This window comes from Podarcis melisellensis (assembly GCF_964234715.1).
Source record: "Podarcis melisellensis genome assembly, chromosome: 4".
Classification (NCBI taxonomy): Eukaryota; Metazoa; Chordata; class Lepidosauria; order Squamata; family Lacertidae; genus Podarcis; species Podarcis melisellensis.
The window spans coordinates 41,547,781-41,574,844 of record NC_138531.1 but is presented as its reverse complement, the minus strand read 5'-3'; the positions used below and the strand labels follow the sequence as shown (position 1 = coordinate 41,574,844).

Below are 27,064 nucleotides of genomic sequence, written 5' to 3'. Positions count from 1 at the left end.
TACACTTGGCTTCTAAACTCAGCACTGCTCCAGCCCTAGAAGTGTTCTTGGTAGTTCGTACACAGGCACAAAGGGCTTCGTCAATTCCAGCCACCTCTACAGGATTCCAGGGAAGATCTCAGCTGATCGAAGAAGGTGCATCACTCAGCATCGAAAGGAGGTGTTTGCATCTACTCTCCTGACAGGTTGGAGTGTTTCTTATATAAATAACCAGGTACATAATAAAAGCTAATATGGGGAGGGGGTGCTGTTTGAAAAAGTGAAAGGTTGACTTGGGAAAACACTTTCATATATTGCTAGGAGATGAATGAATGAACTGCCTTTTCTGTAAAGTTTAATCTCTGTAAACCAGATCAGTATGCTTACACAGGCTGCTATTACAAGTGCTTTATACTCCACTGGAAATTTTAGACAGTAAGAATGTTGATGCCACTTAGAATTATCTTAAGAATATCCCCTGTGTATATGCCAACACAGCCCCTATGGAAATGTGCTTCATACAGTTAGAAAAAAGGCACGTTTTCCTCCACCATTTCTTTATTGTTGTCTGCTTGAAATATTTTAATTTACCCGATGTTTGTTGATGCTGTTGCAAGTACCAGCAAAGTTATAACAGTTATAAGATCACTATATGAGATCATAAGGATTTCATAAGAATTGTCATAAGGCAAGTAGTTACAATGAACTTGATGGGGTGCATCTGCATGGCGAGCAGTAAAGTTTCAGCATGGACATTTCTTCTGCTTTCAGTACATGTTGGGCTCCCAGCGGTGTAATTTCTATCTAGGTCTTCAACACAGCAGAGCTTTCTGTTTATAACACTTGTGCCAGTTTCATGCATACAGCAGGGAGTCAAAGGATGACATTCCTAGTTCCTCTTCAAATGGATCTAGGGTAGTGTTATGAAAGACGTAAATTATGGAAGTGCCTCAGGTAGATCAGCTCCTTTAAAGCAAACCGAAGAACTTGGACGGTGCAAACAGCTGTGTGTCCTTTGGCACCCTCTCTCAGGACTTATTTTTAGATCAGGCAGAGAAGATCACCACTTCTTTGAGTTTTATTCCTTCCTATCCCTTGCGCCTGTTCAGGAATCATAGGGACATTTGCACAATGAAGTCAAGTGCTAAATAGTTCCAAAAAGAAGCAACTGTGGCATTGCCTTCAACATGTGGTAGACTGATGCCATAAAAGGTAAGCTGTGAACTAAATGTTTGAATGCCTGAAAGATTTAGCAGTATTCAGGTTTTCAGCTAAAATTGTATTTAAATATTGGATGTTTATTGGATGTTGTATTTAAATATTGGGACACGGGTGGCGCTGTGGGTTAAACCACAGAGCCTAGGACTTGCTGATCAGAAGGTCAGCGGTTCGAATCCCTGCGACGGGGTGAGCTCCCGTTGCTCGGTCCCTGCTCCTGCCAACCTAGCAGTTCGAAAGCACGTCAAAGTGCAAGTATAAATAGGTACCGCTCTGGCAGGAAGGTAAACGGCGTTTCCGTGCACTGCTCTGGTTCACCAGAAGCGGCTTAGTCATGCTGGCCACATGACCCGGAAGCTGTACGCCGGCTCCCTCAGCCAATAAAGCGAGATGAGCGCCGCAACCCCAGAGTCAGCCACGACTAGACCTAATCGTCAGGGGTTATAACTATAAAATTTTGATATTTTAACACCAGTTAACCGAATACTTAGGAAAGCATTGAGGAGCATAATTAGTTGAGTTTGATCACTCCCATTTTGTTGCATGGAAGTTAGGATGGGGTAGAGGAGGAAGACTGGAGGCATTGCTCCTTGGTCCACAGCTGCTCTCAGGCTCTGTGTCACAAGGACTTGCAGGAAGCTTGCTGCTACTGTAGCCATACTGGGCCATGTTTCTTCCAGAGAGTTAGAGAAGAAAAAGAAACTATCCTTTGCCAGATGTCTGGATTTATGGGGGCCATGAAGTAGCGCAAGCCTCAGTAAGGTGCAGAGGGAGATACTTCAGCTCCTTTCTACAGCAACTCCCTCTGTGCCCTATAATTTCTTGTACTGACAGCACAATCCTATACATCAGGGGCAGGGAAACCATGACCCCCCCTCCCAGCTGCTGCTGGACTGCAACTCCCATCATGTCTATCAGCAGCGCTATCTGGATCGGGTGGGAGTAGACCAGCAACCAGTGGAGGACACCAGATTCTCCTGTGTTAATGTCCCTGCTGCAGTACACCTCACGGACAGCTGTGGAGCTGACTCCCAGGTAAATGTGTTCCGTATATAGAATAGTAGCCTTCATGGCTCCAAAGGGTGCCTGGAAGGTCTTGTGCAGGAACTACTTTTTCTTTCCTGATCTTTCTATATGGATGTTAGTGTAGGAGGAAGACAGCACCCACCCCTGCTCCCCTTGGTGGGTATTCTGGTGAAATATTGCATAGCTGGCTGGGTTCCAGAAGTCCTGGTGCAACGTGAGGAATATCCGTGCAACATGACAGCACTATCAGCTTGTAGGATTGAGCTTTTTTTTTTTTAGGAAGACCCGCAAATTATTGAGCTTCTTTAAAACAAACCCCAGAGTTGTTGAACTTGTGACAGCATTGGCTCCTGTACATGTGTAGTCAAATATAAAGTTGCTGCAGCCTCCTGTTATATTTTGATTCCTGAATGTCTAATAGCCAGCAGTTGTACCAAAGGGGAAGGGGGAAGAGAGAGCGTAGCCCAATAAGGTTGTCTATTTTTACTCTTCAGCATTCTGTTGTCCTGATTTCTCTGGCAATAATGAGGTCAGCAGAAACGAGCAGGGAAGAAAGATTGTCTCTGCCAGAAGTTCTCCACAAATCCATGAGGCACTTCTATAGGGGCTTTGCTCTGCCCTCACATTATTTTTGTTACTTTATTTTCATCCCAAAGTTAATATTCCATTTAAGAGCTTTACAAGCTTAAAGAACTGCTCCTGGGAAGCCACATGTAGGCAGTGCCATGTTTAGACAGAGAAGACAAACTGCAGTTTTAAATAGCCATTCATCTTTCCTCTCTCAACAACCCATATTAACAGGCCTTCAAGTAGTTTGTTTATCACTTTCAGGCTGCAGTTGCCTTTTACTTTTGAGAAGATGCATTACCTTCGGGTTTAAAGTTAAAGGAATTTATAATGCCTTTGCAAGTTTTATATGGGGCAAATTAATTTTTTATCAACAAAAGCCAGGTTTTCAATATAAGCAATTCCTGACTGTGTAACTTGAAGCGAACATATTAATAAGTAGCTCTCCCGTGAATATGTGCCGTTTGATGGAAAAGCTAACTTCTCATTTACTATTGTGATGGGAAAGCGATCTTGCTCTTTCTGCCCATGAAAAATTAACAAGGGAAGCTCAGGTGTTCTCACTCCTTTGCAGCATTCTATGGTTGTATCTAAGTAACTCTGAAACTAAGCCCGAAAGACAATCTGGACTGATGAATGAATACCTATCAAGAAGAAACATGGGCTAAATTGTAGTTTATCAAGCCATTGTTGCTCGTAAAAAAGTTTTCTTTTATTAGTAATCATACTTATTTTGCTTTCAGGGCTAAATCTCTTCCTTTAAAATGTCAAAACAGCCAGCTTCGAATGTTAGAAGCATTCAGGTAAGAGATAATATTTTATGTTACTAGTAGTAAATAAGAAGTATTTTGATTGAAAATAAAACATCTGTTTGTTTGACGCTTCAGCGCTAACTAGGAATTATTTAAAACTTGCTTGTCATGCAAGTAAATGCATTTTGATCCCATCTTTTCCATGGTTTTACATATTCCATTATCAGCTTAATTATCTTAACTAGTTTTCCCATGTGCTGTGCCAAGCACAAACACACACACACAAAAAAAAACACAACAACAACCTATAGCATTTTTCACGAAGCATGTTGAAGAAGTTGGAGGGGTTTTTTGTACATCATCTAAAAGCATTTGACTGCACAAACATCACATATATGCCTATGTTTGTGTGTTGCGTACTTCTAATTGTCCAGCAAAATTCACTTTCCATTACTGGCATCTTTTAAGCTAAGCCAAGATTATTTAAAAGAAAGAAAGAAAAGAATTTGACAGGTATAAAAAGCTGAAGTTCTATTCATACAGCGCTTACAAGTAAACATGTTTAGAACTGCAAAGCACTGAATGCTGTATGGAAGTAAGTTAACTAACCAATCTATATAAACAAGCAAATCCGAAGTATTAGAACTTGTGCCAGTTTACATTCAATGGCATCAGTTTAGATTCACAGACATCTGTTTTCACCATCCGTCTCCCAATACTAATATTTAGAGTGTGTTTGTGTGTGTGTGTGTGTGTGTGTGTGTATGTGTGTGTGGGGAGAGAGAGAGAGAGAGAGAGAGAGAGAGAGAGAGAGAGAGAGAGAGAGAGAGAGAGAGAGAGTGTCTCTTGGACAACCAGATTCTCAGTATGCCTTCATTTGCTTACACTGGGTTGCATCTGGAGTATCCATTATGCTCCTAATAGGCCTATGTCCAAATACAGGAAGGGCCCAAGGTCCAGCAGAGGCTCTCACTGGAGGAAGGAAAGGAAGGTGACTTTTGCCATTTGCCTCTTTCCCTTGCAGACTTGCACCACCTCCCACACTGCGTCAAGCCAATGCTCTCAAGCTGAACAACCCTTTTAAGTGTTCACAGTTGTAGTCAGTGAGATGTACTCAATATATTAACGTGCTATCATGAATACAAAGGTGTGGGTAAATACCTTGTATTGTTTTATCAAACAATATTAGCTTCTAGGGTTTGCAGAACTGCTATGGCTCTGTTTGGATGATCATATATTGGCGCATTTAACCAAGATATGCACAAGCCTTTCATCGGCACACATAGCCTTATCCCTGCTCAGTTATTTAACCTGAAAGTCTCCAGTTAACTACAGTTTCTTGTTTGATTCTGGATTGTTCCAAACCGCACAACCATAGTTTTCCAGTTCAGATGGGTTAATGGAAGACCAGTGTTTGATGGCTACATGTCACAAGGGGAGGGGAATCAGCTGCATATAAAGCCCAGATATAACCACCCAAATTAGGCCAATGGTTGGGTTCAGGATACTTGTAATACAAAATCATGGTTTCTACTTACTATAGTTGAGAGCACATACCATAGTTTGAAGTTCCAGCCCTACAATTGGCAGTCCATGGTTTATAGCAGAATGTCTGCATTTGTTTCTTAGGACAGTGAGGGAATTCCACAGATCCATGCTCAAAATCTATTTTTCCTCCATTGTCTGGTTGACGTTAAAAAACCAAAAACATTTTTATTGTTTTTTAAACAAATACAAATATAATATATAATATAATATCCATTAAACACTTATCCAGCAGTATGGCTAATGGTATTTGTTTTATCAATTTTCTCTGACTTTTATAATCCTATTTTACACAACTGTGTATATTAGCTGTACAAGGTTTGCACATCCACATGTGGAATAGTGAAAGATTTTTCTCTTCACAACCTTCTGAATTACAGCCTATGGATATTGGTATCCAGCAGTACTATCAGAGGCATGAAATTACTATAGCTTTTTATTGGTTTTGAAGACAGGAAATATTTGTTTCCTGGTAGTAAATAGATTTATATAGTATTAATTTTCTATCACAATGAGTTTTTAATGGTGGCTAGGCAAACAAAAACGGTATATATTGTGAAGATTTAAATGGGCAGGATGATTGCTTCTCTCTTGAAAGCAAGCAGAAAAATGTCTACCAATCTCTGGGGAAAATAACTTTTATTTATAGATTGCAGTACACAAACAACAGTCAACAAAACAAAGGAAGCCTTTTCATTTTAATACACGAAGTCAAAAGCAATTATGCAGTAGAGCGTTACATTTATTTTAGCATTTTCAAATTGTTTCATCTGCACTGCATTCTATAAGCACAGGGAATCTACATTCTGATAAATGACAGGGCATTATTATGTAGTTTTAAATAAGCTCTAATAAACAATTCACTTAAATGCATCGAAACAAACAGTTTAAGTCCATTAAACATGGAGTTTAACTCAGTATTGTGAACTTAATGTAGTTTACAGCCTCCCTTACTTTCCATTAAAGGGAATTATCCACTAAGGATTCCCCATTAACCTTCTAGAGAAATGTGAGTTTATTTTACCACAGTTATGCATAGAAATAATATTTTCTTTCAAGCCATGAGCCTTGAAAGCAAAATTATATATTATACAAAGTGTGTGTGTGTATCACAGATCTCTTTAACTTTACAGCTAAATAGACAGTGCAACCCTATACAGTACATGTCTAGCCAGAAGTAAGTCCCACTGAGTTCAATGCATTCCTATGTGCCAAGGATTGCTGACACAGCTAAGGAAGGGGTGCTGTCTCCACATGCCTGCCAGAGTTTGTGTGAGAAGTGGCTACACACATGACTGGCATCAGTGCTATTTTTCTAGAAAAAGGTGTCAGAACTCACCATGAATGCCGCTCTTCTTCTCTTATAAAGCTAATGGCGCCCACCTGCAAGGTAGCAGAACTGACTTCTTGCAAATTCCGGCTGAAAAAAATGCCCTGACTGGCACGCACCCATTCCTCCACCCACTCCCAGACACTTGGCCAAGAGTGAATGTGGCAAACAAGAAATTAGCACTAAAGTCTTTTATAGGAGCAAGTCCCATTGAACACAAAAGGTTCCACTTCTTTGAAGAGCTATTCAGTCCAAGTCCAGTTTAAATATAAAGAACCATAAGAAGGAAAAGCAGGGGCTCCAAGTTGCCCATCAGCAGTTGGCACCTGAACAGCAGACTGCTATGGTGATATGTATTGTACTACAGATATATAAATTTGCATCTATACCTGTAAAATCAGCACAGGCAAATGCCATGCAAATTGGTGCCCTCTTCTGTCTGCTTTTGGGTGATGCATTCCATCTTTTTTGGTAACACATAAGTGGCCACCCTAAACTGAGTTGCTTCCACATGAAACCTGGGGTTCGGTCCACTTGCGCTTCCACATGAATGAGGCCCAGTTGCAAGCCTTCTATTAGACCTATACAGCCTAGAGGACACTAACTGGAGCTTGCTAACAAAAGTGGACTTGCCCTCAGAAGGCTGCCTGAAAACAAAGAAATACAAGCACATATTTTAATAGATGAGTTGGAAAGTAGAGTACAGCAGGATGGCAGTGCCGTTTCACTGCTTGATGTGAAATGGGAATTCTGCCCTGCTGCTGCCACCTCTGGCATTTAGTTTTGGCAACATCTTGCTGGAAATCAGTGTGATCTCACCTGAAATCTGCATCAATGCCAGTGGTGGAGGCAGCAGGGCAGGGAGTGGGTCCACGGGGGTACCATCTTGGAGGCTTCTGCTACCTGAAGCAGTGGCCTCACCCTGCCTAATGGCTGCACCAGTAATTCATTCTCTTACTGCTATTAGAAGTACCATGTATGGAGACCATTTCAGTGGAATTTACAGCTGTATACAGTGGTACCTCGGGTTAAGAACTTAATTTGTTCTGGAGGTCTGTTCTTAACCTGAAACTGTTTTTAACCTCAAGCACCATTTTAGCTACTGGGGCCTCCTGCTGTCACTGTGCTGCCGCGGCACAATTTCTGTTCTCATCCTGAAGCAAAGTTCTTAACCCGAGGTAATATTTCTGGGTTAGCGGAGTCTGTAACCTGAAGCGTATGTAACCTGAAGCGTATGTAACCCGAGGTACCACTGTATTCCTGTTCCTGCTGCCTCAGAGGCTGCTGTGTCTGTGGAGATGGGGGCACCTCTGGTTCTGGTGATGTGCCCCCCTCCCCTGGCTCCCCTGAACTGTCAGCTGCCCCTGCAACATCTTCTGATGTCCTTAGCAGGTGCAGCTTGACTCAGCACAGTGGCAATGTGATGGGGGAAAATACCTTCTGAGTTTCTGCATGTCATGCAGCTTGTAAACACAAAGCCTATGGTGGAACGATAGCATCCAGCAGCCTGAAACCTTAATGGCTACTTGGATAGTCACAGCTGAACTTGGATGGACAGCAAACCCACCTTCAGGGAAAATCATAATTTGCAAAGAACGTTACCAAAATAATGAAGGGGCAAAAGACACCACAGGGGACAAATAGCAGGCTGACATGCGTATCTCTGGACTGATATGTACAGCAGTTCTCCAGGAAGAGCAGATCTTACCATTTTGTACTGTGCAAAAAACTGTCCTTGTAAGCCTGCCACATCAAGTAGGGAGCTAGGAGGGCCTGCTGAGGGCCTGAAGGACCCTGCCCTTGCCTCTTTCCACCTGGCTTGGGGCGGGGCCTGACAGGCTTCACAAGGACTGCAGCTGCTTTTAAATTGTTTTTAATTTTTATCTGTGTTGTTATAAATGGGACCATCTTGGCTGTGAACCCTGGAAGACCTGCACCCTGCCTTTCTGGCCCTTTCCCATCTGGTCTGGGAGAGTGAGCGCTGACTGACTTCAGCTACAAAAGCTGAAGCTGTTGAACAGATTCTTGGACTGGAGTATTGGTTACGGCGGGGGGGGGGGGAGTTGAGAGAGCTCTTGCTGTTATTGATATTATTGTTGTATCTTTAGTTTTAGATCTTATGATTTATGTTGAAATTGTTTCCATTTGGTTGTGCACTTTTTGATGTGTTTTATTTATTGTTTATGACTTCTGTTATTTTTGTAATTATGTAAATCTTGGCATGTTGTAAGCCGCCTTGAGCATAGTTTCAACTATGGAAAGGCGGCATACAAATAAAATGATGATGATATCCTGATGCTATACTGATATGATCTCTAACTTCCAGGCTAATATCAACATCCCAATGGGAGCCCTTTTACCTGGAGCAGGTCAGCCACCAAAAAGAAAAGAATTTACTGAAGCTGATGAGGTAAGAGCAATATATGTCTTCATCTGCTAGCCTAGTTCATTTCTCGTTATTTTAAGAAGCCATATAATGATCAGTCAGTATAAATCAGTTCTATTCAAGTACAATTAGTTAATACACACAACGTTTGGTGGTATTTTGGGGTCAGTGTATGGGTGCAACATAAATCTGGTTCCAAACTAAGGGTGGATATTGTGTTCCAAATGCAAGAAACAGAGACCCTGAGCAATCTGGAAACACCACTATAGTTAGATGGGTGTTGCGTGATTGCATTTCCTAATGTTTGGCTTCTAAAAGCAACCGCAAGGAGTCCTACTTTGCAACAGGGCCACAGTGCATATGGGAGGCATGTCTAACTCCCCCACCCCGGATGAACCCTATACAAATATCTCCACAACTCCCACCATTCGGATAGTGGCTAGTAGCAGCTGCTTACAGCTCGACTTTTCACCATTCATTGTATTGGGATGGTGTTAGTACTAGTATAGTAGTAATAGTATAATGGGGAGAGGAAGGGAGTAGAAAAAAAGGGCCTAGATCCTAAGTTTAGATATCGAAAGGAGCCTTATGAATTTCCAAAAATGGGTTATGTAATTTGAGTACTTGGAGTATACATGTGGGTTTCAGTGGGCTGAAATGTAGGCAGATATTTGGATATAGCTGGAAAATGAGTGAAAGGGCAAGAAGCAAGGAAACTGTGTAGGAGGTGTGAACATTTCAGATGAGAACACAGTCTGTTCATCTACAGATCTGCTAGCATGCAGTAATTTACCACAACCAGACAGCTAATTGACTCTATCAACCTGAAGCCAAATTCAATTTCAGATGCATGGGACTTACTGAAAGAAAATTTGAGATATGCAGCTATGCTTCATGAACTTCTGAAATTAAATAGTAGTTTTATAAGGAACCTCTGGACTAGAAACTTTGCAGACTGTGGCACAGCCATCACACAGTCCATGGCTCTACTTTTCCAGCTGCAAAACAGAACCATATTTCAGTGAACAATTTTAAGCAGCTGCTTTGGTCTAAACTCACCAATTTGAGATCTACATAGTTAAAAGGGGGACATACATTTTAAAATTAAAATAAATAGGTCACCTACATGTTATAATGCAGAATTATGTTGCCCATGCAGTTAGTTGTTTCCCTCAATCCAATCCTATGAAAACTTCGTATTGCAGGAGCAAAATTATTCCTCTTAAATCTGAAAAGATGCAAGGAGACAGGTTATTTTAGAACAGATATTGATATGATTACTGTGATCTATTTGCAGCATCAGCTATGCTTAATTTTAGGTTCCATAAATGTGCCAGTAGCCCCAACACAAATTTATATTTCATATCATTTGAATAAATAAATATCTGGAGAGGTCCACTTTCAAAATGTTGTGCAATTAGAGCATATTTTAAATGGTTTTAAAATATTCACCGCTCAATTTGCCTCTGTACATTCCTGTGAGATGCTGTATGGATGAAGACCCACTAGTAACAATGAAAGGGGTATCTGCACAAAAAATTATAAAGCTTGTGATAAATAATCCTTCCTATCCCACAACTAAGAGAAGAGGGCCTTGAATGTTCTTTTTCCAAACTTGTTTGTGGTCCTTTAAAAGTGCAATAAAGAAGCCAAGTCACAGAGCCACCTCGGAAGCTTGCCTTCTTGCTTCTCCAGTGGCAGTAGCAGGGGAGAGTGGGTGCCATGCCATGAGATTCTGCCGCCTGAGGCAGCTGCCTCAGTCTGACTCATAGGCAGGCAAGCAGGCTCTGGAGGAGAAGCATAACATGCTACATGAATAGGTGCCTAAACACTGAATGACCAGAAGCAATCAGTCAATGCCAGAGATTTAAAGTTCCACAGTGTTTCTATAGCTTCTCAAAAGTGATGTGATTACCAGGTTAGGTAGATCATCTGGGAGATGTGGCAGAGCTATCCTTGCAGTCTTCAGCAGGCTGTCAGATCTAGTATCTTCTGTGCACTTTAGTAGATCTGTCACATAATGGCTTAGTTTGCACGTGATGCCAAGGCAAATCATGGCTTGGCGCAGATGCAGGGCTTTTTTTCAGGACGCAGTTCCAGCGCCTCTCAAGTGGGTGCTGTTGCCATGATAAAAGAACAAGGGAGGTGTTCATGGTGAGTTCCGGCCCCTCTTTAGAAAAACAGCACTGTGCAGATGCATGAACATGTGGGTTACTGGAGAAGAGCCCACACCCACTGCACTCCCCCCCCCCTCTGTCCTTATGCTGCAGCATTACCCAGGGCTAAAGCTGGGAGGTTTAAAAAAATATAATTTGTTGGTGTTATGTACTGAAGTTCTCTCCCTGGGCCAGCTGGAGGATACTGTAGATAATTTTCACTCAGGTCCACATATGCAAATAAGGGACTGAAAGTGACATTCAGTGATTGGATAGTTACAGAAAGTTGTTACTGTTGCTTTGTAGTTGAGCTCTATATAAGCAGGTGGCTGAACCCTTCAGTTCAGTTCTGTTCTGGCCTGTGAATAAACAAGAGCTGTTTGAAGAATCGCTGTGTCATCTGATATGTTCACCCACAACTTAACAGTTGGCTTATAGTATGTGTGTGTATAACCATGGTTTAGCTTAGCATGGAGTGGATTTGCCTCAACCAGGGCTCCCAGTTTGTTTCATTCCAGACAAACTTTGAGCTGTAAGCCAAGAACAATCTTGGTTTGGCTTAGCAGTGCATGTGAACTGGGTCATTTTGAAAATGGAAACATCCCCCAGTGTATTAGTTTGAAGCAGCTGGGTTTTTTTGTCTGCAGAGCCTTCCAGCTTCTTCAGAAGAGGAAAAGAAAAAGGTGCTCCCAGGAGCCAAGAAATTACCTGGCCCAGCTGTAAACCTGTCAGAGATCCAGAATGTAAAGAGTGAGCTGAAATTTGTCCCAAGAGCTGAACAGTAGTAACAGGAATGAAAAGGTATGTCCAGGGGTCCCTTACCTTATTTTTTTTTACCTAAACTACAATGAAATATAGGGAACTTTGCTCTGGTTACAATTATCAGTATGGTGAGATGGAGTTGAGAACCTTGCATAAAAAGAAATGTCATCTTGTGGCAATTACCCTTGACTGAAATATGCTTAAGAATCAGAGAAATTATTCCAAACTACAGTACTGCATTTATCCTGTGAGTACTTCTTTTGGGGTCAGGTCACTGTAATGCTTTCCCAAAGTGCCCTCTTAATTCTGACCAAAAAAATATCCCTTGAATAGACCATTTCTCCCATTTTGCAAATGAAGGAACCCAAGCCAAGAAATAAAGCTACTGGTGGCATTTTTATTGCTCTGTAAACCAAAGGCAAATTTTGGAAATCCAATCCTAATGCAGTAGCAGGTCACTTCTAAAATATTCAGAAGCTATACGACCTCAATTTGTTCATAAAAACGCACAGGCTATAGTACACTCAATTAGCACTGCAATTATTCTTCTATTATTCAAATTATAATACATGCAGAGAGGCAAAACGTAGGCTGAACAATTATGCTTTCACTTTAAAATTAGAAACAATAGGCTTTGATCAACCAAAAATAAGTTGTTAATTGGTGCAAAAACAGATGATGTCTTGTTTCCATATACTGTAGTCTGCATGTGAAGTACAGCTTTTAAAAACCCATCTCAGGAAGAAGAGGAGCACACTTACAGAATAACGGGGCTCTCACATAGAGGCATCTACAATGTGCAGGATGGTGGCTCCACCTTCATGTTGTATAAGAGCACTAGAGACAAAAAACATACACTACAAATAAATGGCTGTTTGCCTAAATAGACAAATGCCGATAGCTTTGTCCCTACCCTTCCCCTCTTTTCTATCTCGTAGAATACAGCCCATACTCCAGTCCAGGCAAACAGCCATAGCATAAAGACTGAACCTTTATTACCCAGAATATCACCGTGAGATAGTACCCAATGTACCCATTCAAAATTGGGTAGCCTGGGTAAAGCATTAAAAAATGCCCCCCCCCCCTTCTCATTTGTAACAGGGGAGGATAAAAACCTTTTGCTTCAGCTCATTGAACTTGTTACGGTTTCTGCCTTACCTTTTCTTATTTTGGTCAATGGCCCGTTCTTTGTGTTTGTGGGAGGGAAGTTATTGGTTTGTATTTTTTTTTCTTGTTTTATTATGTCTTTTGTGTTCTCATCTTGCATTTTATTCTGTGAATCGCCCTGTGATCTTCAGATGAAGGGCGGTATACAGATTTAATAAATAACACAGCTGAGGTTCCTACCACTGTTGCTTCTCACATGGAGGGGTTCATTTAAGGTGCCTTGTAGATGACAAGCCAGAGCTTAGATTCACAGCTCCTGTAAGGTTACCTCAGGATCATGCACCATGGATGTGAGGCCCCTATTGCTACAATTAAAGGATCAATCTTTTCTTGGCTTTGTTTTGGGGGAAAACTTGATGGGGAGGAAAGCACAATGTACAGGATGTAATGTAAAGGAGAACATAATTGGAGACTGCTAGCTGAGAATATTATACAGAACAGCTAATTCTCTGTACATGGGCATTGTGCGATCTGTTTGAACCACAAAAATTGTGCTCAAGGTATTATGGCAACAGGCACTACCAAGAAAAGGTAATAATAAATAATGCAAATAATTAACCTTACAAATTGCACACACTTTCCAGCACAGAGAGTCTCCCAAATACCTTCATGAAAGACAAGGGCTAATTGTTCCTAAGGACGTGGAGTACACCTCTTCCCCTATTAATGCCTTAGGTTTGATAGAGCTGCATAAATTGTAGCCAATTAAGCTGACAAAGTGATCTCGAATATCACAGCTCCAACCCGGTAATCAAGCTAATTTATTTCTCACACACTTTTGTCTTCCATCACTCCCTTTTGTAATTTTTCCTCATATCACTTAATAGGAGGCTACCTAATTACGGTGTTCACAGTCCTGTGCTCAAGAGCAGGCTAAGTTATTACTTCAGTATAGTGCTTTTAAAATCTTTATATTTTGAGTATGTTTTCACTTCAGCTTTTTTTGCTGGAGTGATTGCCTTTCATGCGTTGTGTAATTGTAAGCCCTCTGTTGTTGCCCATGAGACCACAGAACTCCCCTGAGGGTCTGAGAGACTTCACCTTCCATAGCCTGGGCTGTTGCCATAGGCCTGGACATGTCTATCTACACTTCAGCCACCATATATATATATATATATGAGCAAGGCCTTGTTTTTCATCCCAGAGTTAGATCTGCTGATCTATATATCATCTGTTGTCCAACCATTTACCCACTAGAACATTCACATTTTTACAGCAGTGTGTTCAACATCATGGTTGTTGTTGTTATTATCATCACAATTTATTTCCCGCCTTTCACCCTAAGGATACCAGAGTAGGTTATAACTATGAAAGCACGACTTTAATATTAAAAGCAGAGCTTTTTTCAGCTGGAACTCAGTTCCGGCACCTCTCAGGCGGGCGCCATTCTAAGAGAATGAGGGTGAGTTCCGGCGTCTCTTTTTCTAGAAAAATAGCACAGATATTAAACACAGTTTAAAATGACTTCTTTAGCACTGCAAAGTCAATTGGACTTATTCCAGTAAATCAGGGGCAGGCAACTTCCATCCTTTCAGAACAATCTTAGCTGAAGGGTGGAGAAGAATGGTTTTGCCATGCTGGGTGCTGCTTTGTCAGAAAGCAGGACTGAACCCTGATGAGTAGAGAGTTTAATCCTGCTTGGTGCTGCTTCAGCAGCACCTTTCCCTGCAAGGAATGCTCTGGAGAAGCAGACACCTGCAAGGAGCAGGATTAAACCATCTGCTCACCAGCTGGTGAGCGGAGAGTTCATCCAGCTGAATGCTGCTTCACCAGAGCATTGCCTACAGAAAAACAAACAAATCAAAAATAGAGCTGTTAGGACATATCCCCTAGCAGTATTGAAATCAGAATGCCAGTGCAGGTTAATGCAGCTACTTACACATCACCAAGACATTTAATCCCCATGGCAACCCTGTGAGGTAGGTTAGGCCGAGAGGCAGTGACTGGCTCAAGGTCACCCTTCAAAGTGGGGATTTGAACCTTGTTCTCATCTACAGTGGTACCTCAGGTTAAGTACTTAATTCGTTCTGGAGGTCTGTTCTTAACCTGAAACTGTTCTTAACCTGAAGCACCACTTTGCTAATGGGGCCTCCTGCTGCCGCCGCGCCACCAGAGCACGATTTCTGTTCTCATCCTGAAGGAAAGTGCTTAACCCGAGGTACTATTTCTGGGTTAGCAGAGTCTGTAACCTGAAGCGTATGTAACCCGAGGTACCACTGTATTCTGGTCCAGCACCATAGTCGCTAGGTAAAAAGGTAAAAGGTAAAGGACCCCTGGATGGGTAAATCCAGTCAAAGGAGACTATGGAGTTGCGGCGCTCATCTCACTTCAGGCCGAGGGAGCCGGTGTTTGTCCACAGACAGCTTTCTGGATCATATAGCTAGCATGACTAAACTGCTTTTGGTGCAACGGAACACCATGATGGAAACCAGAGTGCACAGAAACACCGTTTACGTTCCCACCACAGCAGTACCTATTTATCTACTTGCACTGGTGTGCTTTCGAACTGCTAGGTTGGCAGGAGCTGCGACAGAGCAATGGGAGCTCACCCCGTCATGGGGGTTCAAACCACTGACCTTCTGATCAGCAAGCCCAAGAGGCTCTGTGGTTTAGACCACAGTGCCACCTGCGTCCACCACACTGGCAACAGTATGCCTTTGCCAGTCGTCATTGTCAGACACTGATGGCTAAATCTGAAGTTAAGAATTCAGGCCTGGAAAGAGTTGAACTCCTAATTTCTTTCGTGCAGGTTGGGGAGGGAATGTTAACCTTTCTTTGGCTTTGAAAAGGCCGTTTATTCCCCCAGTAATATGTAAAAGCAGGCCTGCAGCTTTGAGTTGTGTTTGTTCTTTATGCCATTTGCTGCCTAGGAGGAAGCTTCGTTCCAAATTGCTATTACGCCAAGTCCGGCCATACGGAACTGTTCATATAGCACAAACAATAATAATGTAAGTGCACTTAGGAGGAAAAGCTCTTGCTTCTTCTTCAGACAAACAGACCGGGGAGAGAGTGGCTTGCCTACATCTGCACTTTGTAATAGCTGCAACCCTAGCTCCAAAAGTACTCAGTGAGAATGAGCTTTCTCCCCCCCCCCCGCCCCATACAAACATAAAAGGGTGAAAGCAGCAACCCCAACAGCAATGGAACTCCCGCTTCTCAGGGGAAAGGAATATATAGGAACTGACATGATTTCAGCCCTCATGGGCAAGAGGTTGTTCCTTCAGAATCAAAGGAAATGCTACCCACGTGGATGCAAGTATAAGCAATGGAATGAGCGGCTTGGATTCTGAAAACCAGGAGTGGAAGCTTGTGGAAGGGGACTTCCTTGTAGTCCCTTCTTTCCACTGCAACCCTGAGAAACCTCTTCATAATAATAATAATTAATAATTTTTTATTTATACCCTGCCCTTCCCAGTTCAGAAACCCAGGCTCAGGGTGGCTAACAACCAATTTATAGAGCCATAGAGTTGGAAGAGACCACAAGGGCCATCGAGTCCAACCCCCTGCCAAGCAGGAAACAATTTAAATTTAAAACACTTAATTGTAATACAACATAAAAGCAGCATAAAATACAGTATAAAACCATGAATAACAATAATATTCAAAGTTCAAAAATCAATTTGAGGGAAATCCATCCAATAAACATTAGATAGTCACCAGGGCTAGCTGGCTAAATTAGACCTACTTGGGCCAGCGAGGAGGCCAGGGGAGAATTAGCTGTGGGGGCCCAAAGCAGGTAATCTTCATAAAAAGGGGGGAGGGGGAAGAGAAGGGAAATAAAAGATCAGGCTGAGTTCAAATTAAAGGCCAGGCAGAATAGCTCTGTCTTACAGGCCCGGCGGAAGGAGGTTAAATCCTGCAGGGCCCTAGTCTCATGGGACAGAGGATTCCACCAGGTCAGAGCCATCACTGAAAAGGCCCTGGCCCTGGTGGAGGATAGTCTGACTTCCTTAGGGCCCGGGACCTCTAAACTATGGTTATTCATGGACCTTAAGGTCCTCTGCGGGGCATACCAGGAGAGGCAGTCCTGAAAATACGAGGGACCTAAACATGGGCACCCAACACTCTTCAGAGAGTTGGGTGCCCATGTAGTGTGGGGTGGGGTGGGGTTGCAGTGGGAAGAAATCAGATTCTTATGTTCTTCTGAAGACTGCACATGTATTAATTCATGCTAGTATTGCTTCTATAATAGCTGGAGAAACTGTCCTGATGCATTGTATGGGTCAAAATCACGAGTCATCCCATGGGCTATTTCAGCTGAGTCATATTTACTGAGAGCCTTGCATTTTTCAAAACATGTATCCAAATCAGACACCTAGTCCCAGAAATGGTATCCTTTCATACTGTGTAGCTACTGGTGCACACACATTTAGACCCTTTTATATTCATTGAAGGGACGTGGGTGGCGCTGTGGGTTAAACCACAGAGCCTAAGACTTGCTGACGGTTCGAATCCCCGTGACAGGGTGAGCTCCTGTTGCTCGGTCCCAGCTCCTGCCAACCTAGCAGTTTGAAAGCACGTCAAAGTGCAAGTAGATAAATAGGTACCGCTCCGGCGGGAAGGTAAACGGCGTTTCCGTGCACTGCTCTGGTTTGCCAGAAGCGGCTTTGTCTGATTGACCTGGAAGCTGTACGCTGGCTCCCTCGGCCAATAAAGCGAGATGAGCGCTGCAACCCCAGAGTCGGTCATGACTGGACCTAATGGTCAGGGGTCCCTTTACCTTTTATATTCATTGAAAGCATACCTGCAGTATGAATTCCTCATGGAATAGCCTCTGTTCCAAAGAGTTTGAGCTTGAGCTAGTGACTAGGATACACTGGAAGCATTGTTGTGTTTTCTTTCCTTGACCCAGGGTGCTTCCACGCTGTCTGATTGTCAGGTGGGATTGAGTCACATACCGGCAAATTCAGGTTGCACAGTTATAGTTGGTTTTGAGGTCTTGCAGAACCAACCTACTTCCCCTAGGGAACATGCAGTTGAATGTGTGGACATAACATAACATCCCTGCAAACAGATCAGAATAAATTCTCATTTAAATAGCCAACTTCATCTAATTTCCCTGCAAACAAATCAGGACTAATGATCAGTAAACCTACCCTGGAAATGTTTCTTTAAGGACAGCTGAATTCAGCAGCAGAAGCTGCTCTGATCTGCAGGACTTGTTGGTTCCTCAAGGAGGCGCTCAAGATCTAATTATTAAATATAGTATAAAAAGCTTCCTTGCGGTTGGTTTTACTGAGCTATGCGTGACCAGAACCTTTAGATGTCACTTTCGTTTGGACCTTTTTATTCAAAGTTTGTCGTTTTTAGTTCTATTTAGCCACGGCAGCCTTAATGCATCTCTCTTCATCTCTGCCTCCTTCTAGGAACCTCATTTGGAGAAATGAATCTAGTCATTTTCTCATTTAAGTATCAAAGCTATGGAAACTGTTCAGCTCTGTTCATAATTTGGCCTTCTGGGTTTCCCTGACAACCAGAAACATATTTCCTTCCTGCCCCCCTTTCCTTTTTACTAATAATGTAAATTCACAATATGTTCTTATCTCTTATTCAACAGCAGGAGAGTAACATTGCTTTTCTTGGCTATTTCTTGTTCTGAGAATAGTTTGGGATTTGGGGCAGATACAAAAAACAAAACAAAAACCATAGTATCTAAGTTAAATAACCCTTCTCGTTGAATAGCACCATTCTGTCAGTTGCTGAAAGCTGAAGGTGCCTCATCAGAAAGTTGCTCATTTGCAGCTGAACTGTGATGGATCACAGCTTTGCCCTTCGTGTATGGAGGCCTTATTCAAAATCTCAACTATAAACATAACTGCTTATCCTAATATTAAATTGCAATGGTGCAAAGGAATAGTATCTGTCTATAGCTCACCCTTAGGATTTTTTTAATCCTTCGCAGCATGTGAATGGAATACAATTTTCTCTCATTAAAAAAAAAAATCCAGATAGTTTATTTACCACAATTAAATAAAGACATAAAATTGGATTTTTAAAAAATCACTTTGTGGACTCTTACAGGGGACTTGAAAATACTTTCTGGAGCTTGCCTGATCCTCCCTGTTTAATATTCTCTGTAATTTTTGCACCTTCTGATATTGCAACTCTTATTCGACAGCCAAAGATGGAGGCACCCTGAGGTCAATCCATCATTAAATAAAACTTCCAGGAAAACATAATCACCTGCCAGTAACCCAAGAGCTGCCATGTCCAGTGTTTGTTTGATATTACATATAACATAATCAGCACTGGAAGACCAGTCAATTGGAGGCTCACGTCATAATACATACACTTCACTTCATTCTGAAGTGACATCGGTTAGAGCTGACATATTTACCAGCACTTCTCAGAGAGTAATTGGCACCGTGAATTTGAAGTCACTGAATTGTTTATCTCTCACTGATAACCTACAAGCCAGCACAATTCTATGTGTGTTTACTCAGAAGGAAGCTCCATCATTCAATGGGGCTTACTCCCAGAAAACTGGGCAGTGTTAGTAACATTCAAACCATTTATGAGTTCCTGTTTTCTGGGATGCTGGAAGTGTTAACGTGTGTGTGTGTGTCAGTGTCAGTGTCAGCATTGAGCTACATCCTTTCATTGGCTCCTCGAAAGTGTCCCCATTTTATACAGCCTGTAAGAGCTGGGCTGTACATTATAGTCACCCTTGAAATTATCATTGCTGTAACAAATTTTCAGTGCACACAGCTAAAACATTTAGCATCATTCTCAATATGAAGTGGGGACATGACATAACATAGCGAGTTTACTCACATCTTCCACTGACCACCAATGTTAGCATCAATAGGGAAGATTATCTTTCTTACCAATGAGCTAAAACTGAATTTCTCTCTCTCTCTCTCTCTCTCTCTCTCTCTCTCTCTCTCTCTCTCTCTCTCTCTCTCTCTCAACACACACACACACACACACACACTCAAAGTGGTCTCTCAGTTTCATCTGTTATGGCGACATCTTTACACAGGCAGTATTTGAAGAGCATCTCCATCTCTACAATTCTATGAATCTATGATAGCTTTAAAGGACCAAGATTTGCACCAAGATTTAGGATTAGTTGAAGGAAATTAATATATTTTTTTTAAAATAAATTTTTATTAATTTTGACAGCATAAAAAACAGAAAAGAAAACAAAAAAGAAAGAAGACATACAAACAAACATACACGACTTCCCCGAACCTTCCCTTCACTACACAATCTGTAGAATCTGTCCAGTTACACCATGGCCCCAAACAGTAGCATTTGCATGAACAAAACTATGTCCAGTTAGATCAACAATGTAAATGGAAAAATGGCCTTGAAGGTTTAATTGATGTCACTATCAAAGTAACTGTTACCAAAGTCTGCAGTAGGTGGATTTCCTTCTGCATGGGGTTGGAATAGATTACTTTGAGGTCTCTTCCCAACCCTATGGTTCCAAGAGAGAATAAGAGCTGAAAAAGCTGAAAAAGAGGACTTTCACACCACATTTTGCAATTTATTCTCTCCTCTCTCTCTTTTTCTTTTTTACTGCAATGTAGGGCAGTTTTGCTGCAGCAACAGGAGAGGGAAATGCCTTTGCCTTTTCGGCATTGGTCTACATACTTCTGTTACTTAGCAACAGCGGGGACCAAAAAGAAAGCCAAAGGATTCATAATTGCAAGTGCTTGCTGGAGGCTGAGAAAATGGAGCAAGCCTGACACTCTTCATGTTGCATTTCTGCCAGCTGGAGACCAGAGTGTCCATACTTACACAGCCTCGTTAAAAGTTGCCTATAGAATTAGACGTTTAAAAACTACTGATGGCTGTTGATCAATCAGGAAAGACTGAGCCTCATCCTGCCAAATGTTCATTTCTCTGTTTTTCCCCTTGTAAGCACTTAACTGTGGCTTTAAAAATACACCTATCAAGTATCGCTGCAGAACTTTTGATTTGCAGCAGTGCCTCTCGTTTTCTCATTCTGACTGTGGTTGCTGACAGTATTAATTTACTCAGGAAGGTGGTCTCACCTGGTGCCGCTGGCTGAAAAGAATTTCACTTCACCTTCCCACAAAGGAAAACATTCCTTGCCAGCTAAACAGCTGTGGTTGCAGAGTCGTGCATAGGTCCTGTTGAAATCAAAGTGTATATGGAAAGGAATGGTGGTAAGAATGCAAGCTCACATTAGATGGATTCTGAGTGGAGTCCAGGAAGCTCCTTTCTAGGGATTGGGCCTGAAAGAGATACACAGTTTGATGGACTTTTTTCTGCTCTCGTTCATAATGCAAACATTTGGCACCAGTTCTATCTGCAGCCTACAAAGCTTCATGAACTTTTGTGTTTCACTTATATATTTGCTTTGTTCATTTCTCTTCTCCAAAAGCTTTGTTTGTCTGCTTTAGTGTTCTAAGAACGAAATATTTCTCAGTGTCTAAAGAAAGTCATTCCTTCCACATTTCTTCTGTTAAAACTACCTCCCCTCCCCCCCATTCACTGACATGGACCAAATAACAGATTCATTTGGAAGTTAATGCCATGCACTATGCAAACAAGTGCATGCATCTTGCCCATAACCCACAGGGTAAGATTCAGAGGGGTTTTTAACAGTATAATTCAGCAATGCCTCATCACTTTGCCTTTCTCCAAACAGTATAAAGGGCAACATGTCTGCAAATAATGGGGCATGTATGCTAACTGGGACAGTGGTGAGTAATGTGTCTATAAATGGGTTCAGCCGAGGAGTAAACATCACATGGTCTCTGGCTTAGATTCTTGTTGAGTGGGAAACATTTCATGCATCTTTGGGCATACAGCACACAATTGCTTGTTCTCCGCTGGAAATATTTAAAGAACCTTAGCCTAATCCCAGTCATGTAATTGCATGTAAAGGCCGTGAGTGAGGTCGCAAGGACAAAGCGCTTGAAAGTGGCATACTAAGCACTGCTAATACAACGTCCACCATCTCCCTTTGCATGTATGAATCTTAAGTCAGTGTTTAATTACAGGACAGACACAGCCAGCCAAGACATCTAGCCTGGAAGTAATCTACCCCTTTGCTTGAAATTCCCAGCACTGATGATTTCATTATATCTGGCTTCTCAAATGAGGTGCAGCAGATGGAAGTTTCAAATCTGCATTATTTTTTTAAAGAGAACATTAAACTCCAATGTATATGATTTTCTTTTAAGAAAAGCAGATTTCAGCAGTAACTGAAGAATACTGCCCTGTTATTGTTTTTAAATTGGCACTGACAAATTAATATACAGCACTTGAGCTCAGTTGGTTAGAGCATGGTTCAATCCCCATATGGCTTGAACAGCTGCATATTCCTGCATTGCAGATGGTTGGACTAGATGCTCCTCAGGGTCCCTCCCAACCCTATAATTCCGTGATCTCTATGTTTCAGAAGAGTCATACTTCCTTAAAAGGATATGGCATTGTGTATTTCTGGGGGAACGTTGCCAGGACCACTTGCTGCATTGGCTGCATGTGGTAGTTCTCTGCGTGGAACTGGCTTGCACAGCCAAACTGAGCAGTATTTACCCTGAGCAAGAGTTAAACCCTGCAGCATTGGCTGTGTGCACCAGTTTCTTCCATGGAGTCAGCGCCCACAGCCAACACATAATCGAACCCTCAGCTGATGTCACTCACCCATCGAAGTGATGTCATCTGATTGACAGGTGAGTGGGGTTTTGAGGACATGGCCTCATGGGCAAATTAGGAACCATCCAGCAGACAGTGGAAATGACTCAAATATTGCTGGGAGTAAGGCTGCTGCCTTGACATGGGACGCTAACAAGACACAAGGCATAGCAACCAAGCAAAGATAATAAATACAGTATGATAAAACATATGTAATATATAAAACATACATACACATGTGGCATATATCTCAGGCTATGAGGCTAGAGTCACAGACTTTCCTGTATGCCTTTTCTGGTTCAGTTTTGAGGTTCTGGATTGATATAATTACAGCATACCACCCAACAATACTCTGATACTGTAATGGAAAAATTAGAAAAGCTTTCGTTATGTCAAAGTGTATTTTGGGGCATCAGTTTGCTGGTATGCTGTTATGTATTAATGAAATAATAAAAGGAAGCCCTCAGATACATGGTTATTATAGATAATCTAACTGAACCTGAAGTTCCGGATATTTATCAAGATGATATCAAGACAGCACTATTTGATGCTGCCATTTGTTAATTGTGATGGTGATGGAGATACAAAGTCTCATACCTAGAACTTAACTAGTAGAAATGTAAAAGTGGCCCACTTTCTCTTCCAAAGGGAAGAGAATATAGATAGTTCTACATTTACTTAGTATAGAAATAATTCAGCATAATGATCTGCTTTCTAGATTAAGATTCTTTGACCAATAGACTGCAACCTATTTGCACTTCAATCCTATTCATACTTAACTGGGAGTACAGTATTATCTTGGGTTACGAATGCTGCGGGTTGTGCATTTTCGGGTTGCGGACCACGGCGAACCCAGAAGTACCGGAACGGGTTACTTCTGGGTTTTGGCACTTGCGCATGCACAGAAACACAAAACGAGGCCATGCGCAGAAGCGCTGAATCGCATCACGTGCAGACACGGTATTGAGGGTTGCAAACGCGCCTCCTGCACAGATCACATTCACAGCCTGAGGTATGTGAATCCTATTGAACTCAATAGGATTACCATTGAACTCAATAGGATGAGTAGATTGTGATAGGATTGCACTCTTAAGCCTATTAAACAACACAAGATGCTTATTAATAGATGCACCCTATGCTGTTTATATTTTATATATAGCACACACTAAACTCTGCGCTGGCAACTTTTTGCATTAATTGTTATCAAAATAGTTTACTGGCTCTTTGGGGCACATGATGTTCTTAACAGTAAGACTACAGTATTGAGCTAATAGGCACTGTGCACTTAAAACTGAGGACAAGCTCTTGCCGGTTTCAGTGTCATTTCATCCACCCACAGTTGCAAAGCTCACTCCTTAGGAGAGGAACAGCGAAGGAACATTTCCAAACGAAACTGCAGGGAGAATTTGTGTAGGCAGAGTGTAATTACTCAGATTGGAATGCAAGTACACTTGTGTACTCAGAATATCTCGAGCAAAACTTTAGAAGTTTCATATGTTCTTTTGCCTTCCTTATCAACAGCAGCTTTCAGCCATAAGATTTCTATTTTTTTTAGAGTAGATGTTCTTAGGTGTTTTAATTGGTTTGTTGTTTGTGTGTCATGTGTCATCCTGGGCTCCTTTTGAGAGGAAGCGAAGGATATAAATTGAAAATCACAATCATATTTAAAAAAGCATGATCAAGGCCAGCCCTACCATTGGGGAGAGTGAGCCAGTTGCCTCAATTGACGGGTGCTGGTTGGTGAGGAGTGGCAATAAAATGTTGGGGGACAGTACTGTGTCACATGAGCTCATATAGGGCCCCTAAGCTAAACTCTGGTGTATTGTAGGATTTTGTCTCTCCACCATTTTTGTAATAAGATCCATCTGTCATGGAATGGGTGAGTGCCAGATTTTCCTTGCTCCCTCAGGTAGCAAACATAGTATCAGACTAGGACCACAGAGACCCAGGTTCTTGGGCCAGCTTACCTTTGTCAGCTTAACCTACCTCTCAAGATGTTATGAGGATTAATAGGGGTGGTGTGAGAAAACTATGTCCCCCCACCCTCGAACTCTTTGGAGCATAGTTAGGACAAAAATAATCACTGAAGTTAGTATGTCTGATCCACCAAAGATACCTACATTCAGACATCTGTGAATGTGCCAGAAACAGCTCCCAATCCTTGAATGTTCTGAGCAGACATTTTCAGAACTTCCTTTGCATTTCTTGCTAATTGGGCCAATAAGACCTATAGCCCAATCAGAAACAGGCTACTTTAAATTCATATTGGGAGTTCTGTAAATTGTGACCCAATGCATTCTCCAACCTTGTATCATGATCGTCTGGGAATTCCACAAGCTGTCCCAGGCAATCAGCATAAAAGGAGGCTTATCAAGTCCCTGAAGAATCACCCTATGTGTGGGGTGGATTACATTTAATTTTGTGGATCACAGGTTGCACAGAGCTGGAATACAGCAAATTTTCTCCAGCCGTTGAGTGCAGTTGGAACTAAGGATGGTCCCAACAGATATAAAATGTTGTCCAAAGTTAGTGAAAGAGATGCATAAATCAGAAGAAATGTTGGGTTGACAAATAATTTTTCCTTTGGATGGATGGTGCAAGTTGATAATGCATAAGTGAGAGCAGAGATTTTTATAGGACTTGTTAGTATACGCCCCTGCTTTTCCTGATACACTGGATCATTATATTGTGAACAATTTGTTATTGCAATGTCCCTTCTCACTTTCTCTTTTCATTTTTAGTATAAATTTGATAAAATATTCATGAAAATCCACTCTGGGTCCAATCCACCTGTGCACAGCAGCTAAAACTGATTTTCTAACAGGTTTCAGATACTATCTGAGAAGAGGGGGAAATATCTGAAAGAAGAAGAGTGTGGATAAGCCAGGGACAGGGTAGTTAGAGACAGTATGCCTCTGGGTACGAGTTTATGGACACCACAGGAGACAGATGTTGCACTTTGGTCCTGTTTCTAGTCTTCGCATAGGCATCTGGTTGGCCACTATGAAAACAGAATGCTGGACCAGATGGGCCACGGGCCTAATCCAGCAAAGCTCTTATTATGGTCTCATGGTCCAGCTCCCCACCCATGTCTCCCTTTGATGCAAAAATGAGACACAGCTTTAAAAATGAACAGGACTGGCATGTGAATAAACATATCTGCCTCCCCCGCTACCCCACCACCCACCATGTCTAGCTAAGTCCACACAATATCATAGCAAACAATCCAATGAAAGCTTAAAGCAAAATGACTCAGTGGGGTTTTGGTCTACAAGTCTCATTGGCCCCAATCCGGGGATGGGCAAGCACAATAAATGTGACTAGTAACACACTAAGAAACAAAAAAACACTATGTGCATTTCTCATCCATATTGAGAAATGGGTGGGTATGGTCTTGTGGGACTATACTAACATACAAGTGTGTTGGTTGGGTTAAGGTAAAGGGTTACCCATCTTTAATTGCATCCTCTTTCAGTACAAGAGTAATATGTAGATTTTCTTCCCCCACATAGCAGGAGCTTGTGAAGGTTCTATATGACTCATGATGTTTGTCTCTATGAATAAGAATATATTGCCCTTTAGAATTCCCATGTATTTCCTCCAAAAATGCAAATGAATCTCATTTGGATTTTATTTTGCAGGTCTGCCAAGACGCATATGGAGAAGCTAAATGGATTGTAATGAAGAAAGTTCACTGCAATAGTTTATATATTTATATGATGATTGTGAGCATCCTATATACAAGAAAAGTCATAGGAATATTTGCACATTTATGGACTTTCTTGTTATTGGTTTTGATTACCGTAAAGCATATGGATTATATTAGCCGCACCAAAGCATATGTGTACATATACATGAAGTGAATTTGATCATACAATTAGAGATAAATGTAGTATTATTTTGAAAGTAGAATTGAAATAAAACATTTTTTCAGAAAACAAGCATTCATTTTATTCACTTTTCCGAATATGCTCAAAAGAGCATGGTAATAAATATCATAGATATGCCGAGTATATGCATATAAAGGTTAACATTCCATATACAATGTGTGTGCTACAGAAGCAGCTCTTTTTGGTCCTATAAATGCCAATAGGAAAGCTAAATACACAGTTAAATTTTCTCATGGAAACCAGTGGCCCTTAAATATTGCTAACTTTATTGTGCCCAGTAAACATTTTATATTCCTTAACACCTAAAAGCAGTGTCTAGAATTATTTATCATGGATAACATTTTGCTGCTTAAATAAAAAAATCGAATGGCAAAATTGATGAAATACTATACGATGAAATTAATTGCCTGTGTTTTGAATGTATAAATTATCCATAACCTCAGGTAATGAACCCACAAGAAGGAGCAGCTTCTGCAGCAGATCAGAGACCACAGGTTCCCCAGCATCCACATTCAAATGTGCACCTGAATAGCAATGTCATGTAGCCCAATTTTCTATGCTATTTTATGCATCAGGGGATCAGCTTTCAGACTTGAAGTGACAGTAAATAACCGAGAGTATTGGAAATTCCATGGCTAAATGGTGGAGACTTGCACACACTAGTTTAATTC

General features: G+C 41.5%; 3 protein-coding genes across 17 annotated transcripts in view; 1 reads left to right on the top strand and 2 right to left on the bottom strand.

The window, feature by feature from the left end:
• The window catches only part of MBTPS2 (membrane bound transcription factor peptidase, site 2), a 32,519-nt gene extending 27,286 nt beyond the window's left edge, over positions 1-5,233 (bottom strand). The window contains exon 1 of one of the 2 annotated variants that reach the window (XM_081909207.1): positions 5,100-5,233. In XM_081909207.1, coding sequence (XP_081765333.1) covers positions 5,100-5,198 — 99 coding nt within the window. In that variant the 5' untranslated portion in view covers positions 5,199-5,233. The remainder of the gene's footprint in view (positions 1-5,099) is intronic. The other variant, XM_081909210.1, reaches the window with a different exon arrangement.
• On the top strand, positions 9-26,701 carry SMPX (small muscle protein X-linked). Of its 4 annotated transcripts, none has more exons than XM_081909233.1 (5): positions 9-185; positions 3,534-3,593; positions 8,744-8,827; positions 11,607-11,760; positions 20,424-20,811. In XM_081909233.1, the coding sequence occupies exons 2-4, from the start codon at positions 3,555-3,557 to the stop codon at positions 11,742-11,744; spliced, it is 261 nt and encodes an 86-aa protein (XP_081765359.1). In that variant the 5' UTR covers positions 9-185; positions 3,534-3,554; the 3' UTR covers positions 11,745-11,760; positions 20,424-20,811. The 4 variants fall into 4 exon arrangements, with proteins under 4 accessions (XP_081765359.1, XP_081765358.1, XP_081765357.1 ...); XM_081909232.1 differs by lacking the exon at positions 20,424-20,811 and adding an exon at positions 26,145-26,701 and having other exon boundaries at positions 11-214; XM_081909231.1 differs by lacking the exon at positions 20,424-20,811 and adding an exon at positions 26,145-26,701 and having other exon boundaries at positions 12-185.
• Positions 5,422-27,064, bottom strand: part of LOC309368867 (uncharacterized protein) — a 39,880-nt gene continuing 18,237 nt past the window's right edge. For 2 of the 11 annotated variants that reach the window (XR_014167924.1, XR_014167925.1), the window contains 3 exons: positions 9,930-10,031; positions 7,668-7,984; positions 5,423-7,423 (listed from right to left, as the gene is read on the bottom strand). Coding sequence is in view for 5 of the 11 variants with exons in the window: in XM_081909221.1 (XP_081765347.1) it covers positions 6,815-7,064; positions 9,930-10,031 (352 nt within the window). In the remaining 6 variants the exon portion in view is untranslated. Of the gene's footprint in view, positions 7,424-7,667; positions 7,985-9,925; positions 10,032-10,718; positions 10,921-12,098; positions 12,559-17,632; positions 18,078-20,891; positions 21,096-23,560; positions 23,599-27,064 lie in introns of those variants that run through there. The other 9 variants (XM_081909221.1, XM_081909224.1, XR_014167926.1 and 6 more) reach the window with 8 other exon arrangements.

Coding starts and splice junctions, on each gene's coding strand:
- SMPX (XM_081909232.1), top strand. CDS start 3,555: ATGTCAAAACAGCCAGCTTCGAATGTTAGAAGCATTCAG. Junction 3,594..8,743: donor CGAATGTTAGAAGCATTCAG/GTAAGAGATAAT, acceptor TCTAACTTCCAG/GCTAATATCAACATCCCAAT. Junction 8,828..11,606: donor AATTTACTGAAGCTGATGAG/GTAAGAGCAATA, acceptor TTTTGTCTGCAG/AGCCTTCCAGCTTCTTCAGA.